Source organism: Oncorhynchus kisutch, linkage group LG11 (assembly GCF_002021735.2).
Source record: "Oncorhynchus kisutch isolate 150728-3 linkage group LG11, Okis_V2, whole genome shotgun sequence".
NCBI classification, from domain to species: domain Eukaryota; kingdom Metazoa; phylum Chordata; class Actinopteri; order Salmoniformes; family Salmonidae; genus Oncorhynchus; species Oncorhynchus kisutch.
The window spans coordinates 1,534,915-1,561,896 of record NC_034184.2 but is presented as its reverse complement, the minus strand read 5'-3'; the positions used below and the strand labels follow the sequence as shown (position 1 = coordinate 1,561,896).

General features: G+C 46.4%; 1 protein-coding gene across 8 annotated transcripts in view; it reads right to left on the bottom strand.

Moving 5' to 3' along the window:
• LOC109888042 (neurexin-1a) overlaps positions 1 to 26,982 on the bottom strand; it is a 790,431-nt gene that overhangs the window by 530,479 nt on the left and 232,970 nt on the right. For all 8 annotated transcript variants that reach the window (XM_031835175.1, XM_031835176.1, XM_031835180.1 and 5 more), the window contains 2 exons: positions 15,114 to 15,380; positions 14,782 to 14,956 (listed from right to left, as the gene is read on the bottom strand). In XM_031835175.1, coding sequence (XP_031691035.1) covers positions 14,782 to 14,956; positions 15,114 to 15,380 — 442 coding nt within the window. The remainder of the gene's footprint in view (positions 1 to 14,781; positions 14,957 to 15,113; positions 15,381 to 26,982) is intronic.

The following is a 26,982-nucleotide window of genomic DNA, read 5'->3' as shown; positions in this document are numbered from 1 at the left end:
ACAGACAATCACGGACTACAAAGGGAAATCCATTCACATTGCGGACACTGGCGTCTTGCGTCCGGACAAGCTAAACACCTTCTTCGCCCACTTTGAGGATAACACTGTGCCACTGACATGGCCCGCTACCAAGGACTGTGGGCTCTCCTTCTCCATGGCCGACGTGAGTAAGCCATTTCAGCGTGTTAACCCTCGCAAGGCTGCTGGCCCAGATGGTATCCCTAGTCGCGTCCTCAGAGCATGTGCAGACCACCTGGCTGAAGTGTTTACGGACATATTCAATAGCTCACTGTCCCAGGCTGCTGTCCCCACATGCTTCAAGATGTCCACCATTGTTCCTGTACCCAAGAAAGCAAAGGTAACTGAACTAAATGGCTAGTCATGGACCATATCACCTCTACCTTACCTGACACCCTAGACCCACTTCAATTTGCTTACCACCCCAATAGATCATCAGACGATGCAATCTCCATCGCACTGCACACTGCCCTATCCCATCTGGACAAGAATAATACCTATGTAAGCATGATGTTCATTGGCTATAGCACAGCATTCAACACCATAGTACCCTCCAAGCTCATCATTAAGCTTGAGGCCCTGTGAACCCCGCCCTGTGCAACTGGGTCCTGGACTTTCTGACGGGCCACCCCCAGATAGTGAAGATCGGAAACAACACCTCCACTTCGCTGATCCTCAACACTGGTGCCCCACAAGTGTACTCCCAGCCCCATCCTGTACTCCCTGTTCCCCCATGTCTGCGTGGCCATGCACGCCTCCAACTTAATCATCAAGTTTGCAGACGACACAACAGTAGTAGGCCTGATTACCAACAATGACGAGAGTGTGGTGGGAGTGTGGTACCAGCAAAATAACCTCTCACCCAATGTCAACAAAATAAAGGAGCTGATTGTGGACTTCAGCAAACAGCAGAGGGAGCACCACCCCTATCCACATTGATGGGACCACAGTGGAGAAGGTGGAAAGCTTCAAGTTCCTCGGCATACACATCACTGACAAACTGCAATGATCCACCCTCACAGACAGTGTGGTAAAAAATTTGCAACAGCGCCTCTTCAACCTCAGGATGCTGAAGAAATTTGTTTTGGAACATAAAATCCTCACACACTTTTACAGTTGCACATTTGAGACCATCCTGTCCGGCTGTATGACCTCAATGTATGGCAACGGCACCGCCCGCAACCGCAGGGCTCTCCAGAGGGTAGTGCGGTCTGCCCAACGCATCACCAGGGGGAAACTACCTGCCTCCAGGACACCCAATGTCACAGGAAGGCCAAAAAGATCATCAAGGACCACAACCCCCCGAGCCACTGCCTGTTCATCCCGCTATCATCCAGAAGGCGAGGTCAGTACAAGTGCATCAAAGCTGCGGCTGAGAGATTGAAAAACAGCTTCTATCTCAAGGCCATCAGACTGTTAAATAGTAATCACTAGCACATTAGAGGCTGCTGTCCTCTATACATAGACTTGAAATCACTAGCCACTTCAACAATGGAAAATAAGAATTGGTTCTTAACTGACTTGCCTAGATAAATAAAGGTAGAGACCACTTTAAGCAGTACACTCCACAGAGCTGGGCCTTATGGAAGAGTGGCCAGAAAAAAGCTATTGCTTAAAAGAAAAAATAAGCAAACATGTTTGGTGTTCATCAAAAGGCATGTGGGAGACTCCCCAAACATATGGAAGAAGGTACTCTGGTCAGATGAGTCTAAAATTGAGCTTTTTGGCCATCAAGGAAAATGTCTGGCGCAAACCCAACACCTCTCATCACCCAGAGGACACCATCCCCAAATTGAGCTTTTTGGCCATCAAGGAAAATGTCTGGCGCAAACCCAACACCTCTCATCACCCAGAGGACACCATCCCCACAGTGAAGCATGGTGGTGGCAGCATCATGCTGTGGGGAAGTTTTTCATCGACAGGCATTGGGGAAACCGGTCAGAATTGAAGGAATGATGGATGGCGCTAAATGCAGGGAAAGTATTCAGGGAAAACTGCTTCAGTCTTCCAGAGATTTTAGACTGGGACGGAGGTTCACCTTCCAGCAGGACAATGACCCTAAGCATACTGCTAAAGTTGCTTAAGGTGAAACATGTAAACATGTTGGAAAGGCCTAGTCAAAGCCCAGACCTCAATCCAATTGAGAACCTGTGGTATGACTTCAAGATTGCTGTACACCAGCGGAACCCATCCAACCAGAAGGAGCTGGATCAGTTTTGCCTTGAATAATGGGCAAAAATCCCAGTGGCTAGATGTGCCAAGCTTATGGAGACATACCCCAAGAGACTTGCGGCTGTAAGTGCTGCAAAAGGTTTCTCTAAAAAGTATTGACATTGTGGGGGTGACTTGTTATGCACGCTCAGGTTTCGTTTTTTTGTCTTATTTCTTGCTTATTTCACAATAAAACGTATTTTGTATCTTCAAAGTGTTAGGCATGTTGTGTAAATCAAATGATACAAACCCCACAAAAATCTATTTTAATTCCAGGTTGTACGGCAACAAAATATGAAAAATGCCAAGGGGGTGAATACTTTTACAAGCCACTGTAAGCTACAATCTATACAAGCTACAATCTATATCAATATTAAAGCTGATCTACCACAAACATAAAATAAAAAAATGTTTGTCCTTTATTATTTCCGCTAACCCTACCATCCCTCCTCTAGTTAAAGTAAACTAATGGACTACAAGACTTAGGCTTTGAATTCCAGCCTATACTATATGCATTTTACAGACACAGTATATTTTACAATAGTTATCTTTTGTTTGTTTTTAGTCCCATACTTCAGCTACCCTCAACGCCTCCCATCTATCTCTAAACACCATCCAGTTTTCTATTTGCCATAGATGTTTAACCGTGATGTTTCACCAGAGTTCTGAACCTATACACATTTTATGGACACAGAATATTTTACATACTTTAACACCATATATATTTTTTAAATTATATTTTGACTCTAGTTTCAGACACTATAGACTCTGTTTTTAATTCAAGTGGTTCATAGACAGGTGAACAATCTTTGCCACCGATTGACCAGCCACATTACATACAACCCTGAAAGAAGGACTTGGCCCGAGTGTTGCTGTTGTGATGTGTTAAGGTGTGTTGTGGTGTTTTCTGGTGTGGTGTGTTGTGGTGTGGTGTAGTGTGTTGAGGTGTGTTGTGGTGTGTTTTGGTTGAGGTGCGGTGTATTGTGATGTGTTTTAGTGTGGTGTGTTTTGGTTGTGGGTGTATTGTGTTGAGGTGGTGTGGTGTGGTGTGTTATGGTTGATGTGTGGTGTGGTGTGTTTTGGTGTGGTGTGTTTTGGTTATGATGTGGTGTGGGTGTTTTGTGCTGTGGATTGTTGTGTTGAGGTGTGTTGTGGTGTATTTTGGTTGTGGTGTGTTGAGGTGCATTGTGGTGTGTTGATGTGTGTTGTGGTATGTTGAGGTGTGTTGTGTTGAGGTGTGTTGTGTTATCGTGCATTGTGTGCAGGTGTGTTGTGGTGTGCATTGCTTTCATGTCGACTATGTTCTAAGGAGTGTCTGAGTGTGTTTGAAACCGGAAACTGGGTAAACTTTAGGGAAACTTGACTAGCATATAGCAATAACAGGAGATGATAAAATACTACATCCAACTGGCATCCTTGTTTACTCCATAAACAGAAACATTGGGGATATGTCTCATGATATTTGTGATGTTTCAGGAACATTAACCTCAAGTTCTCTTAAACAATGTCGAAGGCACCTTATGGTGGAGAAATTAACATTCAATTCTCTGGCAACAGCTCTGGTGGACATTACCGAAGCCGGCATGCAAATTGCACCCTCCCTCAAAACTTGAGACAAATGTGGCATTGTGTTGTGTGACAAAACAGCACATTTTAGAGTGGACTTAGTAATGATCATGCCATGTATCAGCTTATTGATATGCCCCACCTGTCACGCCCTGACCATAGAGAGCCTTTTTATTCTCTATTTTGGTTAGGTCGGGTGTGACTATGACTAGGGTGGGTAATGTAGGTTGTTTAATTTCTATGTTGGCTTGGTATGGTTACCAATCCGAGGCAGCTGTTTAGCGTTGTCTCTGATTGGGGATCATATTTAGGCAGCCATTTCCCCATGTTTTTTTGTGGGATCTTGTTTTTGTGTTGTTGCCTGTGAGCACTCCAGAACGTCACATTTAGTTTATTCTTTATTGTTTGTTTTGCGTTTCATTGAATAAACATGTGGGACCCATATCGCACTGCGCTTTGGTCCGAGTATGCTTACGACGATCGTAACAGAAGATCCCACCACAACAGGACCAAGCAGCGTGCCCAGGAGGAGACGGTATCCTGGGCTTGGGAGGAGATCAAGGAGGAGACGAAAGCCTTCCTTGGAAGCAGACACAAGGAGAGAATGGAGGACAGCGACGATGCCGGGGTTCGTGGCCACATAGAAAGCCGAAAAGACAGTCCAAATCTTTTGGGGGGTGGCACACGGGGTGGTCGGCGTAGCCGGGGAGTGAACCAGAGCCAGTCTGGGAGAAGAGGGAGAAATTGGAGGAGAGTGAACGGAGAGAGTCAGAGACCATCAGTGAGTTGATGGAGAAATTGGGGGAGAGAGAAATGAGAGAGTTGTTGTGTTGGTGTATTATGCACAACATTCACCCTAAGGAGCGTGTTATCTGTTTGATGCCACCTCAGTCAGCTCTCTGTACTCGTCCTGAAGAGCGTGCTAGCAGTCTGGTAAAAACTGTGCCAGCTCTACGCACCAAGTCTCCAGTGCGCCTCCACAGCCCAGTGCGTCCTGTGCCAACTCCCCGCAACTGTCCGGGACCATTTGTGACTGCTCTATGAACCAGACCTCCAGTGCACCTTCCCAGTCCGGTGCCATCTGTTCTGGCTCCACGCACTCGGCCTCCAGTGCGCATCCCAAGTCCAGAGCTTCCGGCAACGGTCCCCAGTCCAGAGCTTCTGGCGACGGTCCCCAGTTCAGAGCTTCCGGCGACAGTTCACAGTCCGGAGCTTCCGGCAACGGTTCACAGTCCGGAGCTTCCGGCGACGGTTCACAGTCCAGAGCTTCCGGCGATGGTTCACAGTCCAGAGCTTCCGGCGACGGTCCACAGTCCGGAACCTCCTGCGACGGTCCACAGTCCGGAACCTCCTGAGACGGTCCACAGTCCGGAACCTCCTGCGACGGTACACAGTCCGGAACCTCCTGCGACGGTACACAGTCCGGAACCTCCTGCGACGGTACACAGTCCGGAACCTCCTGCGACGGTCCACAGTCCGGAACCTCCTGCGACGGTCCACGGTCCGGAACCTCCTGTGACGGTCCACGGTCCGGAACTTCCTGCGACAGTCCACGGTCTGGAACCTCCTGCGATGTTTCACTGTCCAGAGCTTCCAGCTCCAGGGCAGGAGCCTTCCTCTGTGCCAATACCCAGTCTAGGCACGGTATCCAGTCCCGCTCCACGGCAGGAGCCTCCCTCTTCGCCAGTACTCAGTCCGGGTGCGGTGTCCAGTCCAGCTCCATGGCCAGAGACTTCCTCTGTGCCGGTGCCCAGTCCAGGCATGCCATCCAGTCCCACTCCATGGCAGGAGCCTCCCTCTGCACCGATGCCCAGTCTAGGCACGTTGTCCAGTCCCGCTCCATGGCAGGAGCCTTCCTCTGCGCCGGTGTTCAGTCCAGGCACGGCGGCCAACTCAGCTCCATAGCCGGACCCATGGTCTGGGCGGGGGCAGAGTCCCGCACCAGAGCCGCCACCGATGCTGAATCCGCGGGATGAGCGGGTTCTTCGTCCCACACCAGAGCCGCCACCGATGCTGGCAGATCTGCGAGCGCAGTGGGTACTTCGCCCCGCACCGGAGCTGCCACCGACGCTAGATGCCCACCCGGACCCTCCCCTATAGAGTCAGGTTTTGCGTCCGGAGTCCGCACCTTTTTATTCTCTATTTTGGTTAGGTCGGGTTGTGACTAGGGTGGGTAATCTAGGATGTTATATTTCTATGTTGGCCTGTTATGGTTCCCAATCAGAGGCTGCTGTTTAGTTTTGTCTCTGATTGGGGATCATATTTAGGCAGCCATTTCCCCAATGTTTTTTTGTGGGATCTTGTTTTGTGTTGTTGCTTGTGAGGACTCCAGAACGTCACGTTTAATTTATTCTTTATTGTTTTTTTGCGTTTCATTGAATAAACATGTGGAACCCATATGGCACTGCGCTTTGGTCCGAGTATGCTTACGACGATCGTGACAACACCTGTCAGGGGGATGGATTATCTAGGCAAAGGAGAAATGCTCACTAACAGGAATATAAAAAATGTGTGCTCAACATCTGAGAGAAATATGAAACATTTCTGGGGTCTTATATTTCTGCCCATAATACATGGGACCAACACTTTCCATGTTTGAACGGTCTTTTTCTATTTTCCGTTTTAATTATCTAACACAGGGAAACTTTATGTAAATGCACTTTTGGCATTTACATGAAAATCCTGGATGCTTAAATGGGTTTACATTAGTAAACGAAGTGTTATGTTTATATGTGAACGCTGCAATTCCTTCCTTCCCTATCTTACTCTCCTCTCCTCTCTCTGCTCGCTCCCCTCTTCTTCTACTCTCTGTCTCTGTGTCTGTGTGTCTGTGTGTCTGTGTGTCTGTGTGTCTCTCATCTCCTCTCCTCTCTCTGCTCGCTCCCTCCTTCTTCTACTCTCTGTCTCTGTGTCTGTGTGTCTGTGTGTCTCTCATCTCCTCTCCTCTCTCTGCTCGCTCCCTCCTTCTTCTACTCTCTGTCTCTGTGTCTGTGTGTCTGTGTGTCTGTGTGTCTCTCATCTCCTCTCCTCTCTCTGCTCGCTCCCTCCTTCTTCTACTCTCTGTCTCTGTGTCTGTGTGTCTGTGTGTCTCTCATCTCCTCTCCTCTCTCTGCTCGCTCCCTCCTTCTTCTACTCTCTGTCTCTGTGTCTGTGTGTCTGTGTGTCTGTGTGTCTCTCATCTCCTCTCCTCTCTCTGCTCGCTCCCTCCTTCTTCTACTCTCTGTCTCTGTGTCTGTGTGACTGTGTGTCTCTGTGTCTCTCATCTCCTCTCCTCTCTCTGCTCGCTCCCTCCTTCTTCTACTCTCTGTCTCTGTGTCTGTGTGTCTGTGTGTCTCTCATCTCCTCTCCTCTCTCTGCTCGCTCCCTCCTTCTTCTACTCTCTGTCTATGTGTCTGTGTGTCTGTGTGTCTCTGTGTCTCTCATCTCCTCTCCTCTCTCTGCTCGCACCCTCCTTCTTCTACTCTCTGTCTCTGTGTCTGTGTGTCTGTGTGTCTGTGTGTCTGTGTGTCTGTGTGTCTGTGTGTCTGTGTGTCTCTGTGTCTCTCATCTCCTCTCCTCTCTCTGCTCGCTCCCTCCTTCTTCTACTCTCTGTCTCTGTGTCTGTGTGTCTCTCATCTCCTCTCCTCTCTCTGCTCGCTCCCTCCTTCTTATACTCTCTGTCTCTGTGTCTGTGTGTCTGTGTGTCTGTGTGTCTCTCATCTCCTCTCCTCTCTCTGCTCGCTCCCTCCTTCTTCTACTCTCTGTCTCTGTGTCTGTGTGTCTGTGTGTCTCTCATCTCCTCTCCTCTCTCTGCTCGCTCCCTCCTTCTTCTACTCTCTGTCTGTGTGTCTGTGTGTCTGTGTGTCTGTGTGTCTCTCATCTCCTCTCCTCTCTCTGCTCACTCCCTCCTTCTTCTACTCTCTGTCTCTGTGTCTGTGTGTCTGTGTGTCTCTCATCTCCTCTCCTCTCTCTGCTCGCTCCCTCCTTCTTCTACTCTCTGTCTCTGTGTCTGTGTGTCTCTGTGTCTCTCATCTCCTCTCCTCTCTCTGCTCGCTCCCTCCTTCTTCTACTCTCTGTCTCTGTGTCTGTGTGTCTGTGTGTCTGTGTGTCTGTGTGTCTGTGTGTCTCTGTGTCTCTCATCTCCTCTCCTCTCTCTGCTCGCTCCCTCCTTCTTCTACTCTCTGTCTCTGTGTCTCTGTGTCTCTGTGTGTCTGTGTGTCTGTGTGTCTGTGTGTCTCTGTGTCTCTGTGTCTCTGTGTCTGTGTGTCTCTGTGTCTGTGTGTCTGTGTGTCTCTCCTCTCCTCTCCTCTCCTCTCCTCTCCTCTCCTCTCCTCTCCTCTCCTCTCCTCTCCTCTCCTCTCCTCTCCTCTCCTCTCCTCTCCTCTCCTCTCCTCTCCTCTCCTCTCCTCTCCTCTCCTCTCCTCTCCTCTCATCTCCTCTCCTCTCCTCTCCTCTCCTCTCATCTCCTCTCTTCTCCTCTCCTCTCCTCTCCTCTCTCGAGTTTCTCAATGAAAACGACCCAGACTTGAGGAGAGACAGTAGAAAAAAGGTAGGGAGGGAAAGAGAGAGGGAGAGGGAGGGAAAGAGAGGGAGAGAGAGCGAGAGAGAGAGATCAAGACAGCAAGCGAGAGAGGGAGGGAGGGAGGGAGGGAGGGAGGGAGGGAGGGAGGGAGGGAGGGAGGGAGGGAGGGAGGGAGGGAGGGAGGGAGGGAGGGAGGGAGGGAGGGGAGGGAGGGAATATACTGCTAATTAGAGGGATAATTGGATAGCAAATATAATGTTGATAACATGATACATCCGGCGGCTTTGGTCTCCTGTCTTGCCATACTTCAACAGTATTGGTTTAGGTCAATTTCAAGGAGTCAAATAATTGCTGTTGCTTCTGGTTCACACAAAATAATGATTGTGTGGCTGAAATGTGTTAATTTGATTTTAATCCAGAGAAGTGGTCTCAGCCTCCAGTATTTATGCTGCAGTAGTTTATGTGTCGGGGGGCTGGGGTCAGTTTGTTATATCTGGAGTACTTCTCCTGTCCTATTCGGTGTCCTGTGTGAATCTAAGTGTGCGTTCTCTAATTCTCTCCTTCTCTCTTTCTTTCTCTCTCTCGGAGGACCTGAGCCCTAGGACCATGCCCCAGGACTACCTGACATGATGACTCCTTGCTGTCCCCAGTCCACCTGGCCATGCTGCTGTTCCAGTTTCAACTGACCTGAGCCCTAGGACCATGCCCCAGGACTACCTGACATGATGACTCCTTGCTGTCCCCAGTCTACCTGGCCATGCTGCTGCTCCAGTTTCAACTTCCACCTGACTGTGCTGCTGCTCTAGTTTCAACTGTTCTGCCTTATTATTATTCAACCATGCTGGTCATTTATGAACATTGAACATCTTGACCATGTTCTGTTATAATCTCCACCCGGCACAGCCAGAAGAGGACTGGCCACCCCACATAGCCTGGTTCCTCTCTAGGTTTCTTCCTAGGTATTGGCCTTTCTAGGGAGTTTTTCCTAGCCACCGTGCTTCTACACCTGCATTGCTTGCTGTTTGGGGTTTTAGGCTGGGTTTCTGTACAGCACTTTGAGATATCAGCTGATGTACGAAGGGCTATATAAATAAATTTGATTTGATTTGATTTGGTCATTATGGCCAAACAGTTCTATATTGTTTCATCAGACCAGAGGACATTTCTCCAAAAAGTATGATCTTTGTCCCCATGTGCTGTTGTAAACCGTAGTCTGGCATTTTTTATGGTGGTTTTGGAGCAGTGGCGTGCAAAATTATTCAGCCCCCTTAAGTTAATACTTTGTAGCGCCAGCTTTTGCTGCGATTACAGCTGTAAGTCACTTGGGGTATGTCTCTATCAGTTTTGCACATCGAGAGACTGAAATTTTTTCCCATTCCACCTTGCAAAACAGCTCGAGCTCAGTGAGGTTGGATGGAGAGCATTTGAGAACAGCAGTTTTCAGTTCTTTCCACAGATTCTCGATTGGATTCAGGTCTGGACTTTGACTTGGCCATTCTAACACCTGGATATGTTAATTTTTGAACCATTCCATTGTAGATTTTGCTTTATGTTTTGGATCATTGTCTTGTTGGAAGACAAATCTCCGTTCCAGTCTCAGGTCTTTTGCAGACTCCATCAGGTTTTCTTCCAGAATGGTCCTGTATTTGGCTCCATCCATCTTCCCATCAATTTTAACCATCTTCCCTGTTCCTGCTGAAGAAAAGCAGGCCCAAACCATGATGCTGCCACCACCATGTTTGACAGTGGGGATGGTGTGTTCAGGGTGATAGCTGTGTTGCTTTTACGCCAAACATAACGTTTTGCATTGTTGCCAAAAAGTTCAATTTTGGTTTCATCTGACCAGAGCACCTTCTTCCACATGTTTGGTGTGTGTAAATAGAGGGCTGAGGGGCGAGTGAATGAGTAAATAGAGGGCTGAGGGGTGAGTCAATGAGTAAATAGAGGGCTGAGGGGTGAGTCAATGAGTAAATAGAGGGCTGAGGGGTGAGTGAACGAGTAAATAGAGGGCTGAGGGGTGAGTCAAAGAGTAAATAGAGGGATGAGGGGTGAGTCAATGAGTAAATAGAGGGCTGAGGGGTGAGTCAATGAGTAAATAGAGGGCTGAGGGGCGAGTCAATGAGTAAATAGAGGGCTGAGGGGCGAGTGAATGAGTAAATAGAGGGCCGAGGGGTGAGTCAATGAGTAAATAGGGGGCTGAGGGGTGAAAGGGGAAGGAATTGGTATGGAATTCAGCAAGAGTCATTGTTTTTAAATGTTATATGAGTGCTATTCTTTTATATTACAGACTTACATGCAATTTTCCCATATATGCACACAATCAAATATTGCTATACCAGCCCTAAACCCAGAGAAACACAATCAAAATCACTTTTAAGCACTAAAACACTGTTAATACAGGAAGTGAATGGTCTTACTTAATGTTTCAATGAGGTCAGTTCTATATTGTTGTGTCACTGTTAAGTGTGAGTGTGTGTGTGTGTGTGTGTGTGTGTGTGTGTGTGTGTGTGTGTGTGTGTGTGTGTGTGTGTGTGTGTGTGTGTGTGTGTGTGTGTGTGTGTGTGTGTGTGTGTGCGTGCGTCCATGCATGTGTGAGTGTGTGTGTCTGTTTGTGTGTATGTGTGGCCCTGCTCTGTGTGGCTTCATGGAGTACTGAAACAGTTAATGTAATTTCCACTCGTGGAGAAGGAGCAGTAAACGTGGTCAGGGGGCGTAACTAATTTGCACCGTGATATTGCCAGGGCCTTGGCTGAGAACACACGCTAACAAATTGCTGCTTAGACAAGCAAATCAACAGGGACCACAGAGCTGTTTTACTGGGGGCTCAGAGGGGCTGTGTGTGCGTGACTGTGTGTGTGTGTGTGTGAGTGTGTGCGTGTGCGTGTGTGCGTGTGTGCGTCTAATACCGGGTGTTCTGAAAGGCACTGACGACACAGTGGGAGAGAGGACTGGGATTTCCTAACTAGCATGGTTATGTAGAGACTGTTTGAGGGAATGTAGCCTTCATTTATTCATCACTACTATCGCATCCATATTAGGAAGTCACTAAATTGTCAGATGAAACTCCCTCAGTTGTCATACAAAACGCTTTCAGTAGTCAGACATAATTCCTAGTATGTCTACATGCAGTGGAAAAGGGAACCGATGCAAGATGGCGCCGACAGAGATGGTAGCCTCGCTTTGCGTTCTTAGAAAACTATGCAGTATTTTATTTATTTTTTTATAATTTCTTACATTGTTACCCCAGGAAATGTTAAGTCTTATTACATATAGCCGGGAAGAACTATTGGATATAATAGCAACGTCAACTTACCAACATTACGGCCAGGAATACGACTTTCACGAAGCGGATCCTCTGTTGCGACCACCACCCAGGACAATGGATCAGATCTCAGTAGGCGATTCAAAACAACGGCGCCGCAGAAGGGGCAGATGGAGCGGTCTTCTGATCAGGCTCCGTAGACGGCCACATCGCTCACCGCTCCCGGGTATACTACTCACCAATGTCCAGTCTCTTGACAACAAGGTAGACAAAGGTTGCCTTCCAGAGAGATATCAGAGATTGTAACCTTCTCTGTTTCATTGAAATATGGCTCACTCGGGACATGTTATCAGAGTCGGTACAGCCACCCGGTTTCTTCACGCATTGCGCCGACAGAAACAAACATCTCTCTTGTAAGAAGAAGGGCGGGTGTGTATGCCTTATGATTAACGAGACGTGGTGTGATCATAACATACAGGAACTCCAGTCATTTTGTTCACGTGACCTAGAATTCCTTACAATCAAATGCGACCACATTATCTACCAAGATATTTATCTTTGATTATAATCACAGCCGTGTATATCCCCCTAAGCAGACACCTCAATGGCCCTGAAAGAACTTCACTGGACTCTATGTAAACTGGAAACCATACATCCTGAGGCTGCATTTATTGTAGCTGGGGATTTTAACAAAGCTAATCTGAAAACAAGGCTCCCTAAACTTTATCAGCATATCGAATGCCTCGACTCGAGCTGGCAGCATTATGGATCATTGCTACTCCAACTTCCGTAACGCATAAAAATCCCTCCCCTGCCCTCCTTTTGGTAAATCTGACCAGGACTCCATTTTGTTTCTCCCAGCCTATAGACAGAAAATTAAACAGGAAACGCCCGTGCTCAGGTCTGTTCAATGCTGGTCCGACCAATTGGATTCCATGCTTCAAGATTGCTTCGATCACACAGACTGGGATATGTTCCAGATAGACTCAAGCAACAACATTGATGTATACGCAGACTCAGTGTGCGAGTTTATTAGTGCATCGGTGATGCATCGGTGATGTTATACCCATTGTGACTATTAAAACCATCCCTAACCAGAAACCGTGGACTGATGGCAGCATTCGCACAAAACTGAAAGCGCAAACCACTGCTTTTAATCATGGCAACTCGACCGGAAACATGACCGAATACAAACAGTGTAGCTATTCCATCCGCAAGGCAACAAACAAGCTAAACGTCAGTATGGAGACAAAGTAGAGTCGCAATTCAATGGCTAAACACGAGACGTATGTGGCAGGGTCTACAGTCAATCACGGATTACTAAATGAAAACCAGCCCCGTCTCGGACAACGATGTCTTGCTCCCAGACAAATTAAATAACTTCTTTGCTCGCTTTGGGGACAATACAGTGACACTGACACTGACATGGCCCGCTACCAAAACCTGTGGACTCTCCATCACCGTGGCCAACGTGAGTAAAACATTTAAAAGTGTTAACACTCGCAAGACGGCATCCCTAGCCGGGTCCTCGGAGCGTGTACAGACCAGCTGACTGGTGTGTTTATGGACATATTCAACCAATCTCTATTCCAGTCTGCTGTACCCACATGCTTTAAGAGGGCCACAATTGTTCCTGTTCCCAAGAAAGCTAAGGTAACTGAGCTAAATGACTATCGCCCTGTAGCACTCACTTCTGTCGTCATGAAGTGCTTTGAGAGACTAGTCAAGGATCATATCATCTCCACACTACCCGATACCCTAGGCCCACTCCAATTTGCTTACCGCCCCAATAGGTCCACAGATGACGCAATCACAATCACACTGCATACTGCCCTAACCCATCTGGACAAGAGGAATACCTATGTATGAATGCTGTTCATCAACTACAGCTCAGCATTTAACACCATAGTACCCTGCAAACTCTTGACCTTGCCCTGTGCAACTTGGTCCTGGACTTTCTGACGGGCCGGATAGGAAACAACATCTCCACCTCGCTGATCCTCAACACTGGGGCCCCTCAAGGGTGCGTTCTCAGCCCTCTCCTGTACTCCCTGTTCCCCCATGACTGCGTGGCCATGCACGCCTCCAACTCAATTATCAAGTTTGCAGACAACACTACAGTTTTAGGCTTTATTACCAACAATGACGAGACGGCCTACAGGGAGAAGATGAGGGCTCTCGGAGTATGGTATCAGGAAAATAACCTCACACTCAACGTCAAACAAAACAAAGAAGATGATCGTAGACTTCAAGAAACAGCCACAGCCCTATCCACATCGACGCGAGTGGAGAAGGTGAAAAGTTTTAAGTTCCTCGGCGTACACATCCCAGACAAACTGAAATGGACCACCCACACAGACAGCGTGGTGAAGAATGCACAACAGCACCTCTTCAACGTCAGGAGGCTGAAGAAATGTGGCTTGTCACCAAAAACACTCACAAACTTGTACAGATGCACAATCGAGAGCATACCTTCGGGCTTTATCACCGACTGGTATGGCAACTGCTCCACCCACAACCGTAAGCCTCTCCAGAGGGTAGTGCGGTCTGCACAACGCATCGCCGGGTGAAGCTACCTGCCCTCCAGGACACCAACATCACCCGATGTCACAGGAAGGCCAAACAGATAATCAAGGATAACAACAACCCGAGCCACTGCCTGTTCACCCCGCTATCATCCAGAAGGCAAGGTCAGTACAGGTGCATCAAAGCTGGGACTGAGAGACTGAAAATCAGCTTCTATCTCAAGGCCATCATCACTAACATTGAGTGGCTGCTGCCAACATACAGACTCAAATCTCTTGTACTTTAATAATTAATAATTAGATGTAATAAATGTATCACCAGTCACCTTCAACACCTTCAATGTTTACATACCCTACATTAATCATCTCATATGTATACACTGTACTCTATACCATCTACTGCATCTTGCCTATGCCACACGGCCATCGCCTGTCCATATATTTATATGTACTTATTCGTATTCATCCCTTTACACTTGCGTGTATAAGGTAGTTGTTGTGAAATTGTTACATTGCTTGTTAGAAGCACAGCATTTCGCTACACTCGCATTAACATCTGCTAACCATGTGTATGTGACCAATAAAATTTGATTTGATTTGAATAGGATATCCTTAGAATGATTAAAGACTCAAATCAAGACACTATGGCCCCCTCCAAAATCCATAACACCAATGGCAACAAAATAAAATATCATTACCTGATCGTCCGTCCCGTTGGAAGTCTACGTGGTACCACTCCCCATCGTTGACCTTCTTGTTGACGGCCCTGGTCTTGGTGGTCCCGGACCCCATATCCAGCAGTAAATACAGGTGTCCGTCCAGCATCTCGATGGCAAAGAAGTCCACCTTCAATGTCAGGGGGCTCTTGGAATCCTTGAATTCAATTAAATCAAACTTTATTTAAAGAGCATTTAAAATCCCAACACACAGTAAAAAAGTGAAGAAGATAAAAAAATAAATCAGGATGAATATAATATCATAAAACAAGCAAAAAATGTAAAAGTATTTAATAAAATAATATTGTAATCACCTTGGGGGCCTGTTTGGGCTTGCCGTGGCTGAAGAGGAGAAGCCCGCTGGGCTCTGTGGTACGGAAGTCAAAGGAGATGGAGCCTGTCTTCTTGGCGTTCCATTTGTTGAGAGTTATGTAGGACTCGGGGGTCTCGAAGGTGATGGGGTCAAGGGTTGCCACGTTCTCACATTTGAAAGCCACGATGCCATGAACCTTCATCTTGGCATCACCCAGTTTGGCCATCCTGGACAGCTCGAGTCGCACGTCGTTGTTTTTGTACACGACCTAGGTTGATGGAGGGAGGAAAGGGGAAGGGAAGGGAGAAACAGTTCATCCATCTGGCCAAAAGTAGTGCACTATTGTATATAGTAAATAGGGTGCCATTTAGAACACAGCCAGTCTTTGGAAGTGTATGACCAGAAATGGTGCAATATTCCTTAAATAGTGCACTACTGGCCAAAGGTAGTGCACTTTAAAGTGTTCTAATTTGTATGCACCCCATGTTTGGAAATGTATGTGTGTGTCAGTCAGAATTATTTTTGCAGAACCGAATCACTTGGAGAAATAAAAACGCTTTGAGAAAAGCATATGTCATTTCCTCTTTTGATGTAAACATTAACTTGAGATAAATCGAGACCTGTATCAGAATAAACTATTGCAGCCTCAACCTTTAAAAGATGGTATATTTTACAGAGCTTTTGAAAAGGGCATAATTTGAATGTAATTGAAATGCAATTTCACTACACTGACTTTTTAAAGGAACCTACAACAATATATGTATTCAGTAATCAATATAGAAAAATGTGAATTTAAGAATTTTTATCTACAGTAATCATACACTGCTCAAAAAAATAAAGAGAACACTTAAACAACACAATGTAACTCCAAGTCAATCACACTTCTGTGAAATCAAACTGTCCACTTAGGAAGCAACACTGATTGACAATAAATGTCACATGCTGTTGTGCAAATGGAATAGACAACAGGTGGAAATTATAGGCAATTAGCAAGACACCCCCAATAAAGGAGTGGTTCTGCAGGTGGGGACCACAGACCACTTCTCAGTTCCTATGCTTCCTGGCTGATGTTTTGGTCACTTTTGAATGCTGGCGGTGCTTTCACTCTAGTGGTAGCATGAGACGGGGTCTACAACCCACACAAGTGGCTCAGGTAGTGCAGCTCATCAAGGATGGCACATCAATGCGAGCTGTGGCAAGAAGGTTTGCTGTGTCTGTCAGCGTAGTGTCCAGAGCATGGAAGCGCTACCAGGAGACAGGCCAGTACAGGAGGGCAACAACCCAGCAGCAGGACCGCTACCTCCGCCGTTGTGCAAGGAGGAGCACTGCCAGAGCCCTGCAAAATGACCTCCAGCAGGCCACAAATGTGCATGTGTCTGCTCAAACGGTCAGAAACAGACTCCATGAGGGTGGTATGAGGGCCCGACGTCCACACATGGGGGTTGTGCTTACAGCCCAACACCGTGCAGGACGTTTGACATTTGCCAGAGAACACCAAGATTGCCACTGGCGCCCTGTGCTCTTCACAGATGAAAGCAGGTTCACACTGAGCACGTGACAGACGTGACAGAGTCTGGAGATGCCGTGGAGAACGTTCTGCTGCCTGCAACATCCTCCAGCATGACCGGTTTGGCGGTGGGTCAGTCATGGTGTGGGGTGGCATTTCTTTGGGGGGCCGCACAGCCCTCCATGTGCTTGCCAGAGGTAGCCTGACTGCCATTAGGTACCGAGATGAGATCCTCAGACCCCTTGTGAGACCATATGCTGGTGCGGTTGGCCCTGGGTTCCTCCTAATACAAGACAATGCTAGACCTCATGTGGCTGGAGTGTGTCAGCAGTTCCTGCAAGAGGAAGGCATTGATGCTATGGACTGGCCTGCTCATTCCCCAGACCTGAATCCAATTGAGCACATCTGGGACATCATGTCTCGCTCCATCCACCAACGCCACGTTGCACCACAGACTGTCCAGGAGTTGGCAGATGCTTTAGTCCAGGTCTGGGAGGAGATCCCTCAGGAGACCATCCGCCACCTCATCAGGAGCATGCCCAGGCGTTGTAGGGAGGTCATACAGGCACATGGAGGCCACACATACTACTGAGCCTCATTTTGACTTGTTTTAAGGACATTACATCAAATTTGGATCAGCCTGTAGTGTGGTTTTCCACTTTAATTTGGAGTGTGACTCCAAATCCAGACCTCCATGGGTTGATAAATTTGATTTCCATTGATCATTTTTGTGTGATTTTGTTGTCAGCACATTCAACTATGTAAAGAAAAAATTATTTTATAAGAATATTTCATTCATTCAGATCTAGGATGTGTTATTTTAGTGTTCCCCTTATTTTTTTGAGCAGTGTATATTATTGACCTTTGTGGCTAGTTTTGTAAAAAGGTACATTTATTTAGTTTTCAATTAGCTTTACTGTATAGCACTGTGCTGTGTAATGACATGAACACTCAGGGAGTTAGCTATGTTTGGTACAAATGAGGACAGTTAAACACTGTCTTGTTCTCCCAGGAACTTCAGACCACTGTCTTGTTCTCCCAGGAACTTCAGACCACTGTCTTGTTCTCCCAGGAACTTCAGACCACTGTCTTGTTCTCCCAGGAACCGCAGACTACTGTCTTGTTCTCCCAGGAGCTTCAGACCACTGTCTTGTTCTCCCAGGAGCTTCAGACCACTGTCTTGTTCTCCCAGGAACTTCAGACCACTGTCTTGTTCTCCCAGGAACTTCAGACCACTGTCTTGTTCTCCCAGGAACTTCAGACTACTGTCTTGTTCTCCCAGGAGCTTCAGACCACTGTCTTGTTCTCCCAGGAACTTCAGACCACTGTCTTGTTCTCCCAGGAACTTCAGAACACTGTCTTGTTCCCCCAGGAGCTTCAGACCACCGTCTTGTTCTCCCAGGAGCTTCAGACCACTGTCTTGTTCTCCCAGGAGCTTCAGACCACTGTCTTGTTCTCCCAGGAACTTCAGACCACTGTCTTGTTCTCCCAGGAGCTTCAGACCACTGTCTTGTTCTCCCAGGAGCTTCAGACCACTGTCTTGTTCTCCCAGGAGCTTCAGACCACTGTCTTGTTCTCCCAGGAACTTCAGACCACTGTCTTGTTCTCCCAGGAACTTCAGACCACTGTCTTGTTCCCCCAGGACATTCTACGTAGGTAGGTCAGTCAGTCGGTGAGAGGGAGGAAGGGAGTTGTTGGATGTATTTGATAAGTAAGAGATGGAGAGTGATGAGAGAAAACATCTGTACACTTTGTAAGTGTTGCAGTAAAACACGCTGGTACTGTAGGTAGGCAATGTAGGTAGGTACTCTAGGGAGGTGGCTGAGTGTGTGGGTCTGTGTGGAGGGAGGCAGGTGGCTAAGTGTGTGGGTCTGTTTGGAGGGAGGTAGGTGGCTAAGTGTGTGGGTCTGTGTGGAAGGAGGGATATGGCTAAGCATGTGGGTCTGTGTGGAAGGAGGGAGGTGGCAAAGCATGTGGGTCTGTGTGGAAGGAGGGAGGTGGCTAAGCATGTGGGTCTGTGTGGAGGGATGTAGGTAGGAAAGTGTTTGAGAAGTGAGAGACAGAGAGTGATGAGAGCTAACAGCTGTACACGATGCAGGTGTTGCAGTAGAAACGCTAATTAAGGCCTCAGCAGGAAACCTGATTAAAATATACTGCTGATGATGGATGTGCCTCTTACTACCAATCTACAGCCATCTAAATTCATTAGGCTCTCTCTCACAAACTATTTGGCTACTAGCAATACATCTACACTATGCTGTTACACACACACACACACAGTCTTGCGCAGCTAACCTTGTAGGGACATACAATTCAGTTCCATTAAAAATCCTATTTTCCTTAACCTCAAACCCTAACCTTAACCCAAAAACCTAACATTAACCCTAAATCTAACCATTGCTCCTAACTCTAACCCTAAAACCAACCCTAGCTTCTAACCCTAACCCTAAAACTAACCCTAGACCCTAACCCTAACACCAAAATCAACCCTAGCTCCTAACCCTAACCCTAAACTAACCCTAGCTCCTAACCCTAAAACCAACCCTAGCTTCTAACCTTAACCCTAAAACTAACCATACTTTCTAACCTAACCCTAAAACTAACCCTAAAATCAACCCTAGCTCCTAAACCCTACAATCAACCCTAGCTCCTAACCCTAACCCTAAACCCAACCATAGCTCCTAACCCTAACCCTAAAACTAACCCTAGCTCCTAAAACTCAAACCCTAAAACTAACCCTAGCTCCTAACCCTGAACCTGAACCTAAACCTAATTCTAACCTTAACCCTAAACCCCATAGAAATAGCATTTGACCTTGTGGGGACCAATATTTTTGTTGTGGACACGCACGCACACACACGCACGCACACACACACAACAGGAGCTCAGGAGGACTAAAGATAATTAAAAGTTTAAAGTGCACTACTTTCTTTCCAAAACTATGGGATGGTCATAAGTACTAAGACTATGTAGGGAATAGGGTGTCATTTGAGACACACAGTAGTGTAGATGGCTCCCCAAGTTGCAGACTACAATAGCTTCCTATTATCTTCCTCCACCTCAGAGTAGTTTTTAGTAATTATACACCATTAGAAACAGGGAGAGTTGCCAAGACATGGTAGAAGAAGTGGTCATTATAAATGTGTTATAGTATTGACTTCATTTATAGCCAAGGGCTTTGAATACAGATTCTGACTTAATCTATAATAATTTTGTAAATACAGATTCTGACTCTTAATCTATAAAGTCTTTGTAAATAGATATTATGACTTCATCTTTTTGGGTTTTGTAAATACAGATTCTGACTTAATCTATGCATTTTTTGTGAATACAGATTCTGACTCTTAATCTATGCATTTTTTGTGAATACAGATTCTGATTTAGTCTATCCATTTTTTGTGAATACAGATTCTGACTCTTAATCGATACGTTTTTTTGTGAATACAGATTCTGACTCTTAATCCATATGTTTTTTTGTGAATACAGATTCTGACTCTTAGTCTATAAGGTCTTTGTGAATACAGTAAATAACACTGTATCTCAACAAACAGAAAAGAGTGAACAACAGAACAGTTATAATGTTAGGAACTTAAGTGTGGAGAAATTCTGTGACATAATCTTCATCTAATCTATATGACATGACACTGTTCCTGGCCCTTTAAAATGTTTCCTTTGGAGTGTAAACCCAATCAGTGTTACCCTTCTGGAGTATAAAGTCAATCAGTTTCACCATTCTGCAGTGTAAACCCAATCAGTGTCACCCTTCTGCAGTGTAAACCCAATCAGTGTTACCCTTCTGGAGAATAAAGTCAATCAGTTTCACCATTCTGCAGTGTAAACCGAATCAGTGTCACCCTTCTGCAGTGTAAACCCAATCAGTGTTACCCTTCTGGAGTATAAAGTCAATCAGTTTCACCATTCTGCAGTGTAAACCCAATCAGTGTCACCCTTCTGCAGTGTAAACCCAATCAGTGTTACCCTTCTGGCGTATAAAGTCAATCAGTTTCACCATTCTGCAGTGTAAACCCAATCAGTGTTACCCTTCTGGAGTATGAAGCCAATCCATTTTTCACCCTTCTGCAGTGTAAACCCAATCAGTGTCACCCTCTGGAGTGCCAGCAACTGTGTTAACCCAATTATAAAGTGTGACTTTGTCTGTGAATGGTATAAATGTTATTATGATGAGCATTTCCCTCTCTCTTTCCCTCCCAGTTCACAATGTGAAGCTAAGGTTGTGTCGACAGCTAGGCTCATTAGGAGCTACGTCTTTAACAGTGTCCCGTAGGGGTGCAGAGAAATGCTCTCTCTCTCTCTCTCTCTCTCTCTCTCTCTCTCTCTCTCTCTCTCTCTCTCTCTCTCTCTCTCTCTCTCTCTCTCTCTCTCTCTCTCTCTCTCTCTCTCTCTCTCTCTCTCTCTCTCTCTCTCTCTCTCTCTCTCTCTCTCTCTCTCTCTCTCTCTCTCTCTCGGTAAGGACCAAGTTGAAAAATAAAATACAATCTGCATATTTGATGTGTCTTAATGGTGGGACAACAATGCTGTTGTTTCCTTGTTATGCTTGGCATTCACCTGAAAACAGGCTGGGATCACATGGGAGCATGTTAGTAAGGAGCTTTGTTTATCTGTCTGTGTGTTTGTTTGTTCTATTTCTCAGTGAACAGCAGCAATTGACCTATTTATCTGTTATTTTGGAGTGAAATCCACGGAGCAGAGCAGGGCAGCACATGACAATTAGAGTAGTTGTCTCTACAGAGCTTCAGTAGTGACTGTACTGTAGTGGTCTTTGTGGTCATTCAGTCGTGACTATACCGTAGTTGTCTCTGTGGTCCTTCAGTAGTGACTGTACTGTAGTTGTCTCTGTGGTCCTTCAGTAGTGACTGTACTGTAGTTGTCTCTAAGGTGCTTCAGTAGTGACTACAGTAGTTGTCTCTACAGAGCTTCATTAGTGAAAGGTTGTCTCTTCAGAGCTTCAGTAGTGACTGTATTGTAGTTGTCTCTACAGAGCTTCAGTAGTGACTGCACTGTTGCTGTCTCTGTGGTCCTTCAATAGTGACTGTATTGTAGTTGTCTCTATGGTGCTTCCATAGTGACTGTATAGTAGTTGTCTCTACGGTGCTTCAGCAGTGACTGTACTGTAGTTATCTCTATGGTGCTCCAGCACCATTATACTGTCTAATATAATATATGCCTTACGGATTTTGCTCGGATTCAAAGTGACATACAGTCATGCTTACATACAATTTACGTGTGGGTAGTCCCGGGAATCGAACCCACTATCCTGGCATTGCATGCTCTACCAAATGATCTACAGAAGACCACTACAGGACAGTACAGATGCAGGATCTTAATGGATATTTTTTGGAAGGGTTGATACATTTATCATTATGGCAAATCAATTCTAACATTTTAAAGTGTAAATTACAAACCGTAGAAGCCTTTTTAAACATTGAATACAGTACTGCTGTACAGGGAAAGTTTCAGCAAGAAAAGAGTGATCAAATAAAGATCCTGCAGTACATCTGTACATAGACTTCTATCTGAACAGTCTGAAGCCTACGGTGAGACAATCCGAAACCGGTATAACAATACAACTCTACACTAGTACAGACAACTAACTGAACTGGATACAGTTCTAATATTTTGCATCTTGATATTTCATCTTATCTCTTTGAGAAACACTTTTAAAAACAGCTTGATAAAAGGTTAGGTCATTCAGAAATCTGTAATGGAGCCAAGTGCAATTTTCAAGCCATGTTTAAAGATACACCATGAAAATAGATTAAACCTATTGGTGGGAGAAAGAAAACCAACTTGACATTCTCTTGGCAGTGGTGTGTGTGGAGGGAGGTAGGTAGGGAGGGAGGGAATGATATCTCTAAAGAGGAGCTGAGAGAGAGTGAAAAGAGAGAGAGAGAGAGAGAAGAGAGGGCCTGCAGAATACAGAGAGAGAGGATTTAGTAATGCTGGAGCCAAGAGAGGAGAGGCTTTAGTAACGCTGGAGCCAAGAGAGGAGAGGCTTTAGTAATGCTGGAGCCAAGAGGGGAGAGGCTTTAGTAATACTGGAGCCAAGAGAGGAGAGGCTTTAGTAATGCTGGAGCCAGGAGAGGAGAGGCTTTAGTAATGCTGGAGCCAAGAGAGGAGAGGCTTTAGTAATTCTGGAGCCAAGAGAGGAGAGGCTTTAGTAATGCTGGAGCCAGGAGAGGAGAGGCTTTAGTAATGCTGGAGCCAAGAGAGGAGAGGCTTTAGTAATTCTGGAGCCAAGAGAGGAGAGGCTTTAGTAATGCTGGAGCCAAGAGAGGAGAGGCTTTAGTAATGCTGGAGCCAGGAGAGGAGAGGCTTTAGTAATGCTGGAGCCAGGAGAGGAGAGGCTTTAGTAATGCTGGAGCCAGGAGAGGAGAGGCTTTAGTAATGCTGGAGCCAGGAGAGGAGAGTCTTTAGTAATGCTGGAGCCAAGAGAGGAGAGGCTTTAGTAATGCTGGAGCCAAGAGGGGAGAGGCTTTAGTAATACTGGAGCCAAGAGAGGAGAGGCTTTAGTAATGCTGGAGCCAGGAGAGGAGAGGCTTTAGTAATGCTGGAGCCAAGAGAGGAGAGGCTTTAGTAACGCTGGAGCCAGGAGAGGAGAGGCTTTAGTAATGCTGGAGCCAAGAGGGGAGAGGCTTTAGTAATGCTGGAGCCAAGAGAGGAGAGGCTTTAGTAATGCTGGAGCCAGGAGAGGAGAGGCTTTAGTAATGCTGGAGCCAAGAGAGGAGAGGCTTTAGTAATTCTGGAGCCAAGAGAGGAGAGGCTTTAGTAATGCTGGAGCCAAGAGAGGAGAGGCTTTAGTAATGCTGGAGCCAGGAGAGGAGAGGCTTTAGTAACGCTGGAGCCAAGAGAGGAGAGGCTTTAGTAATGCTGGAGCCAAGAGAGGAGATGCTTTAGTAATGCTGGAGCCAAGAGAGGAGAGGCTTTAGTAATGCTGGAGCCAAGAGAGGAGAGGCTTTAGTAATGCTGGAGCCAAGAGAGGAGAGGCTTTAGTAATGCTGGAGCCAGGAGAGGAGAGGCTTTAGTAATGCTGGAGCCAGGAGAGGAGAGGCTTTAGTAATGCTGGAGCCAGGAGAGGAGAGGCTTTAGTAATGCTGGAGCCAGGAGAGGAGAGTCTTTAGTAATGCTGGAGCCAAGAGAGGAGAGGCTTTAGTAATGCTGGAGCCAGGAGAGGAGAGGCTTTAGTAATGCTGGAGCCAAGAGAGGAGAGGCTTTAGTAATGCTGGAGCCAGGAGAGGAGAGGCTTTAGTAATGCTGGAGCCAAGAGAGGAGAGGCTTTAGTAACGCTGGAGCCAGGAGAGGAGAGGCTTTAGTAACGCAGGAGCCAGGAGAGGAGAGGCTTTAGTAATGCTGGAGCCAGGAGAGGAGAGACTTTATTAATGCTGGAGCCAGGAGAGGAGAGGCTTTAGTAACGCTGGAGCCAGGAGAGGAGAGGCTTTAGTAATGCTGGAGCCAGGAGAGGAGAGACTTTAGTAATGCTGGAGTCAGGAGAGGAGAGGCTTTAGTAATGCTGGAGCCAAGAGAGGAGAGGCTTTAGTAACGCTGGAGCCAGGAGAGGAGAGGCTTTAGTAATGCTGGAGCCAAGAGAGGTGAGGCTGTGCCAATAAAGGGCAATTGATCCTCTGAGTCAACACATAGGCTCCAAGGATCTTTGGGCAGGCCTATCACATCCCTTCTCCCCCTCTCTCCCTTCCCTCCCTCTCTTTCTCTCTCATGCTCTTGTACTCTCTCTTGCTTTCTACCTCTCTCCCTCCCGTTCTCTTACAGTCACAGGAGAAAGGTACTGCACTAATTTCTTATCAGACTGGAGCCATGACGTCTAGGCTATTACTGCACTGGTGTTTGGCATGAAAACAGAACAGTACAGCAGCAGCAAAGACTGGTGTTGGTCAAATCAAAATTGAATCAAATCAAATGTTATTGGTCACATACACATGGTTAGCAGATGTTAATGCGAGTGTAGTGAAATGCTTGTGCTTCTAGTTCCGACCCTGCAGTAAAATCTAACAAGTAATCTAACAATTTCACAACAACTACCTTATACACACAAGTGTTAAGGAATGAATACGAATATATATGTATAAATATATGGATGAGCGAATGCCAAACGGCATTTGCAAGATGCAGTAGATGTTATAGAGTACAGTATATACATATGACATGAGTAAAGTAGGGTATGTAAACATTATATAAAGTGGCATTGTTTAAAGTGACTATTTTTAATTATTAAAACGGCTAGAGATTTAAGTCAGTATGTTGGCAGCAGCCACTCAATGTTAGTGATGGCTGTTTAACAGTTTGATGGCCTTGAGATAGAAGCTGTTTTTCAGTCTCTCGGTCCCTGCTTTGATGCACCTGTACTGACCTCGTCTTCTGGATGATAGCGGGGTGAACAGGCAGTGGCTCGGCTGGTTGTTGTCCTTGATGATGTCCTTTTTGGCCTTCCTGTGACATCGGGTGGTGTAGGTGTCCTGGAGGGCAGTTAGATTGCCCCTGGTGATGCGTTGTGCAGACCTCACTACCCTCTGGAGAGCCTTACGGTTGTGGGCGGAGCAGTTGCCATACCAGGCTGTAATACAACCCGACAGGATGCTCTCGATTGTGCATCTGTAAAAGGTAGTGAGTGTTTTTGATGATAAGCCAAATGTCTTCGGCCTCCTGAGGTTGAATAGACGCTGTTGCGCCTTCTTCACCATGCTGTCTGTATGGGTGGACCATTTCAGTTTGTCCATGATGTGTACGCCGAGGAACTTATAACTTTCCACCTTCTCCACTACTGTCCCGTCGATGTGGATAGGGGGGTGCTCCCTCTGCTGTTTCCTGAAGTCCACGATCATCTCCTTTGTTTTGTTGACATTGACTGTGAGGTTATTTTCCTGACACCACACTCCGAGGGCCCTCACCTCCTCCCTGTAGGCCGTCTCGTCAGAGTTGGTAATCAAGCACCATGCGACCATTGCTGCGACCATTGCTGCGACCATTGCTGCGACCATTGCTGCGACCATTGCTGCGACCATTGCTGCGACCATTGCTGCGACCATTGCCTACAGAACAGGGTTTTGTCTAGAAAAGATACAGCTTCTGTCAAAATTGACTTTTTTTAGTAGATTTAGGAGCACGTATGCAGCAGGATAAGATAATGATTGTAGCAGGTTCAGAGATTCGGTTAATGTGAGCTAAAGGGTTAGGGTTAGCTACTTTTAACGTCAATTTGACTAAACTGTATCCCATCTAGTCTCTCTTCCTCTGGGACACTTCATAGCAACTATATGTAGCATTCATCACTGCCAACTGCCAGCACTCCAGCCTTGATCCCAGCCTAGAAAAACACAGAAGAGGATTTTTGTTTTTCTCTAGTGTGCCCCCCTGTGGTGTGGTGGACTGACAGGAGTAGCTGTGCAGCCCATACTCTACCCTATTCCATAGGGAATAGGGTGCCATTGGGGACACACACTAGCAGACTGCAAGGAGGGCACCACCAACCAGATGGCAGTGTTTACACCATGTGAGAATCCCAAATGGCACCCTATTCCCTACATAGAGCCTTAGTTTTGACCAGAACTCTATGGCAATAGCATGCCATTTGGGACGCGGATCCATGTATCATCTCAGAAGCACCCCTCTAACGAAGACACGCATGCCCCTAATGAGATAGAACCCCCTAACGAGCTCTAGCCCCTAACGAGGAAGAGATGGAGCATGGACATGTGGTCTGCACCCTGCTCATTAAGACTCCGTTGCATGAGAACTTTTCTGTTAGGTTTCGTGAGGATGACACCCTTGGCTGGGGTGAGGAGAAGAAAAGGAGAAATGTAGGACACTACAGGAGGAAGAGAAGGGGAAAAGCTACTGAAAAGAGAGAGCGAGAGAGAGCGAGAGAGATGGTGGTAAAAGTAATAGAGAAAAAAGAGACGAGGAGGGAAGAGAATGGGAGGTGATGTCACTTCTCGAGAGTAGACTGTATTTCTTGGTGGCTGCTGATGTCACGTCTCGAGATAAGACTGTATTTCTTGGTGGCTGCTGATGTCACGTCTCGAGATAAGACTGTATTTCTTGGTGGCTGCTGATGTCACGTCTCGAGATAAGACTGTATTTCATGGTGGCTGCTGATGTCACGTCTCGAGAGTAGACTGTATTCATTGGTGGCTGCTGATGTGAAAATATTTTTGGGGTCAGCATCCCATTAAGCAGCCAATGTAATATTAAGCAGAAAATAACATAGAAAGGGAAAATTGAAACAACTCCCTTTATCAGAATGGTCCAGGATGGATGAATATCTTCAATATGTATAATATTATTGCGAAGCGTCTTTGGAAACTCCAGAGAACTGTCAGATCTTGAATTG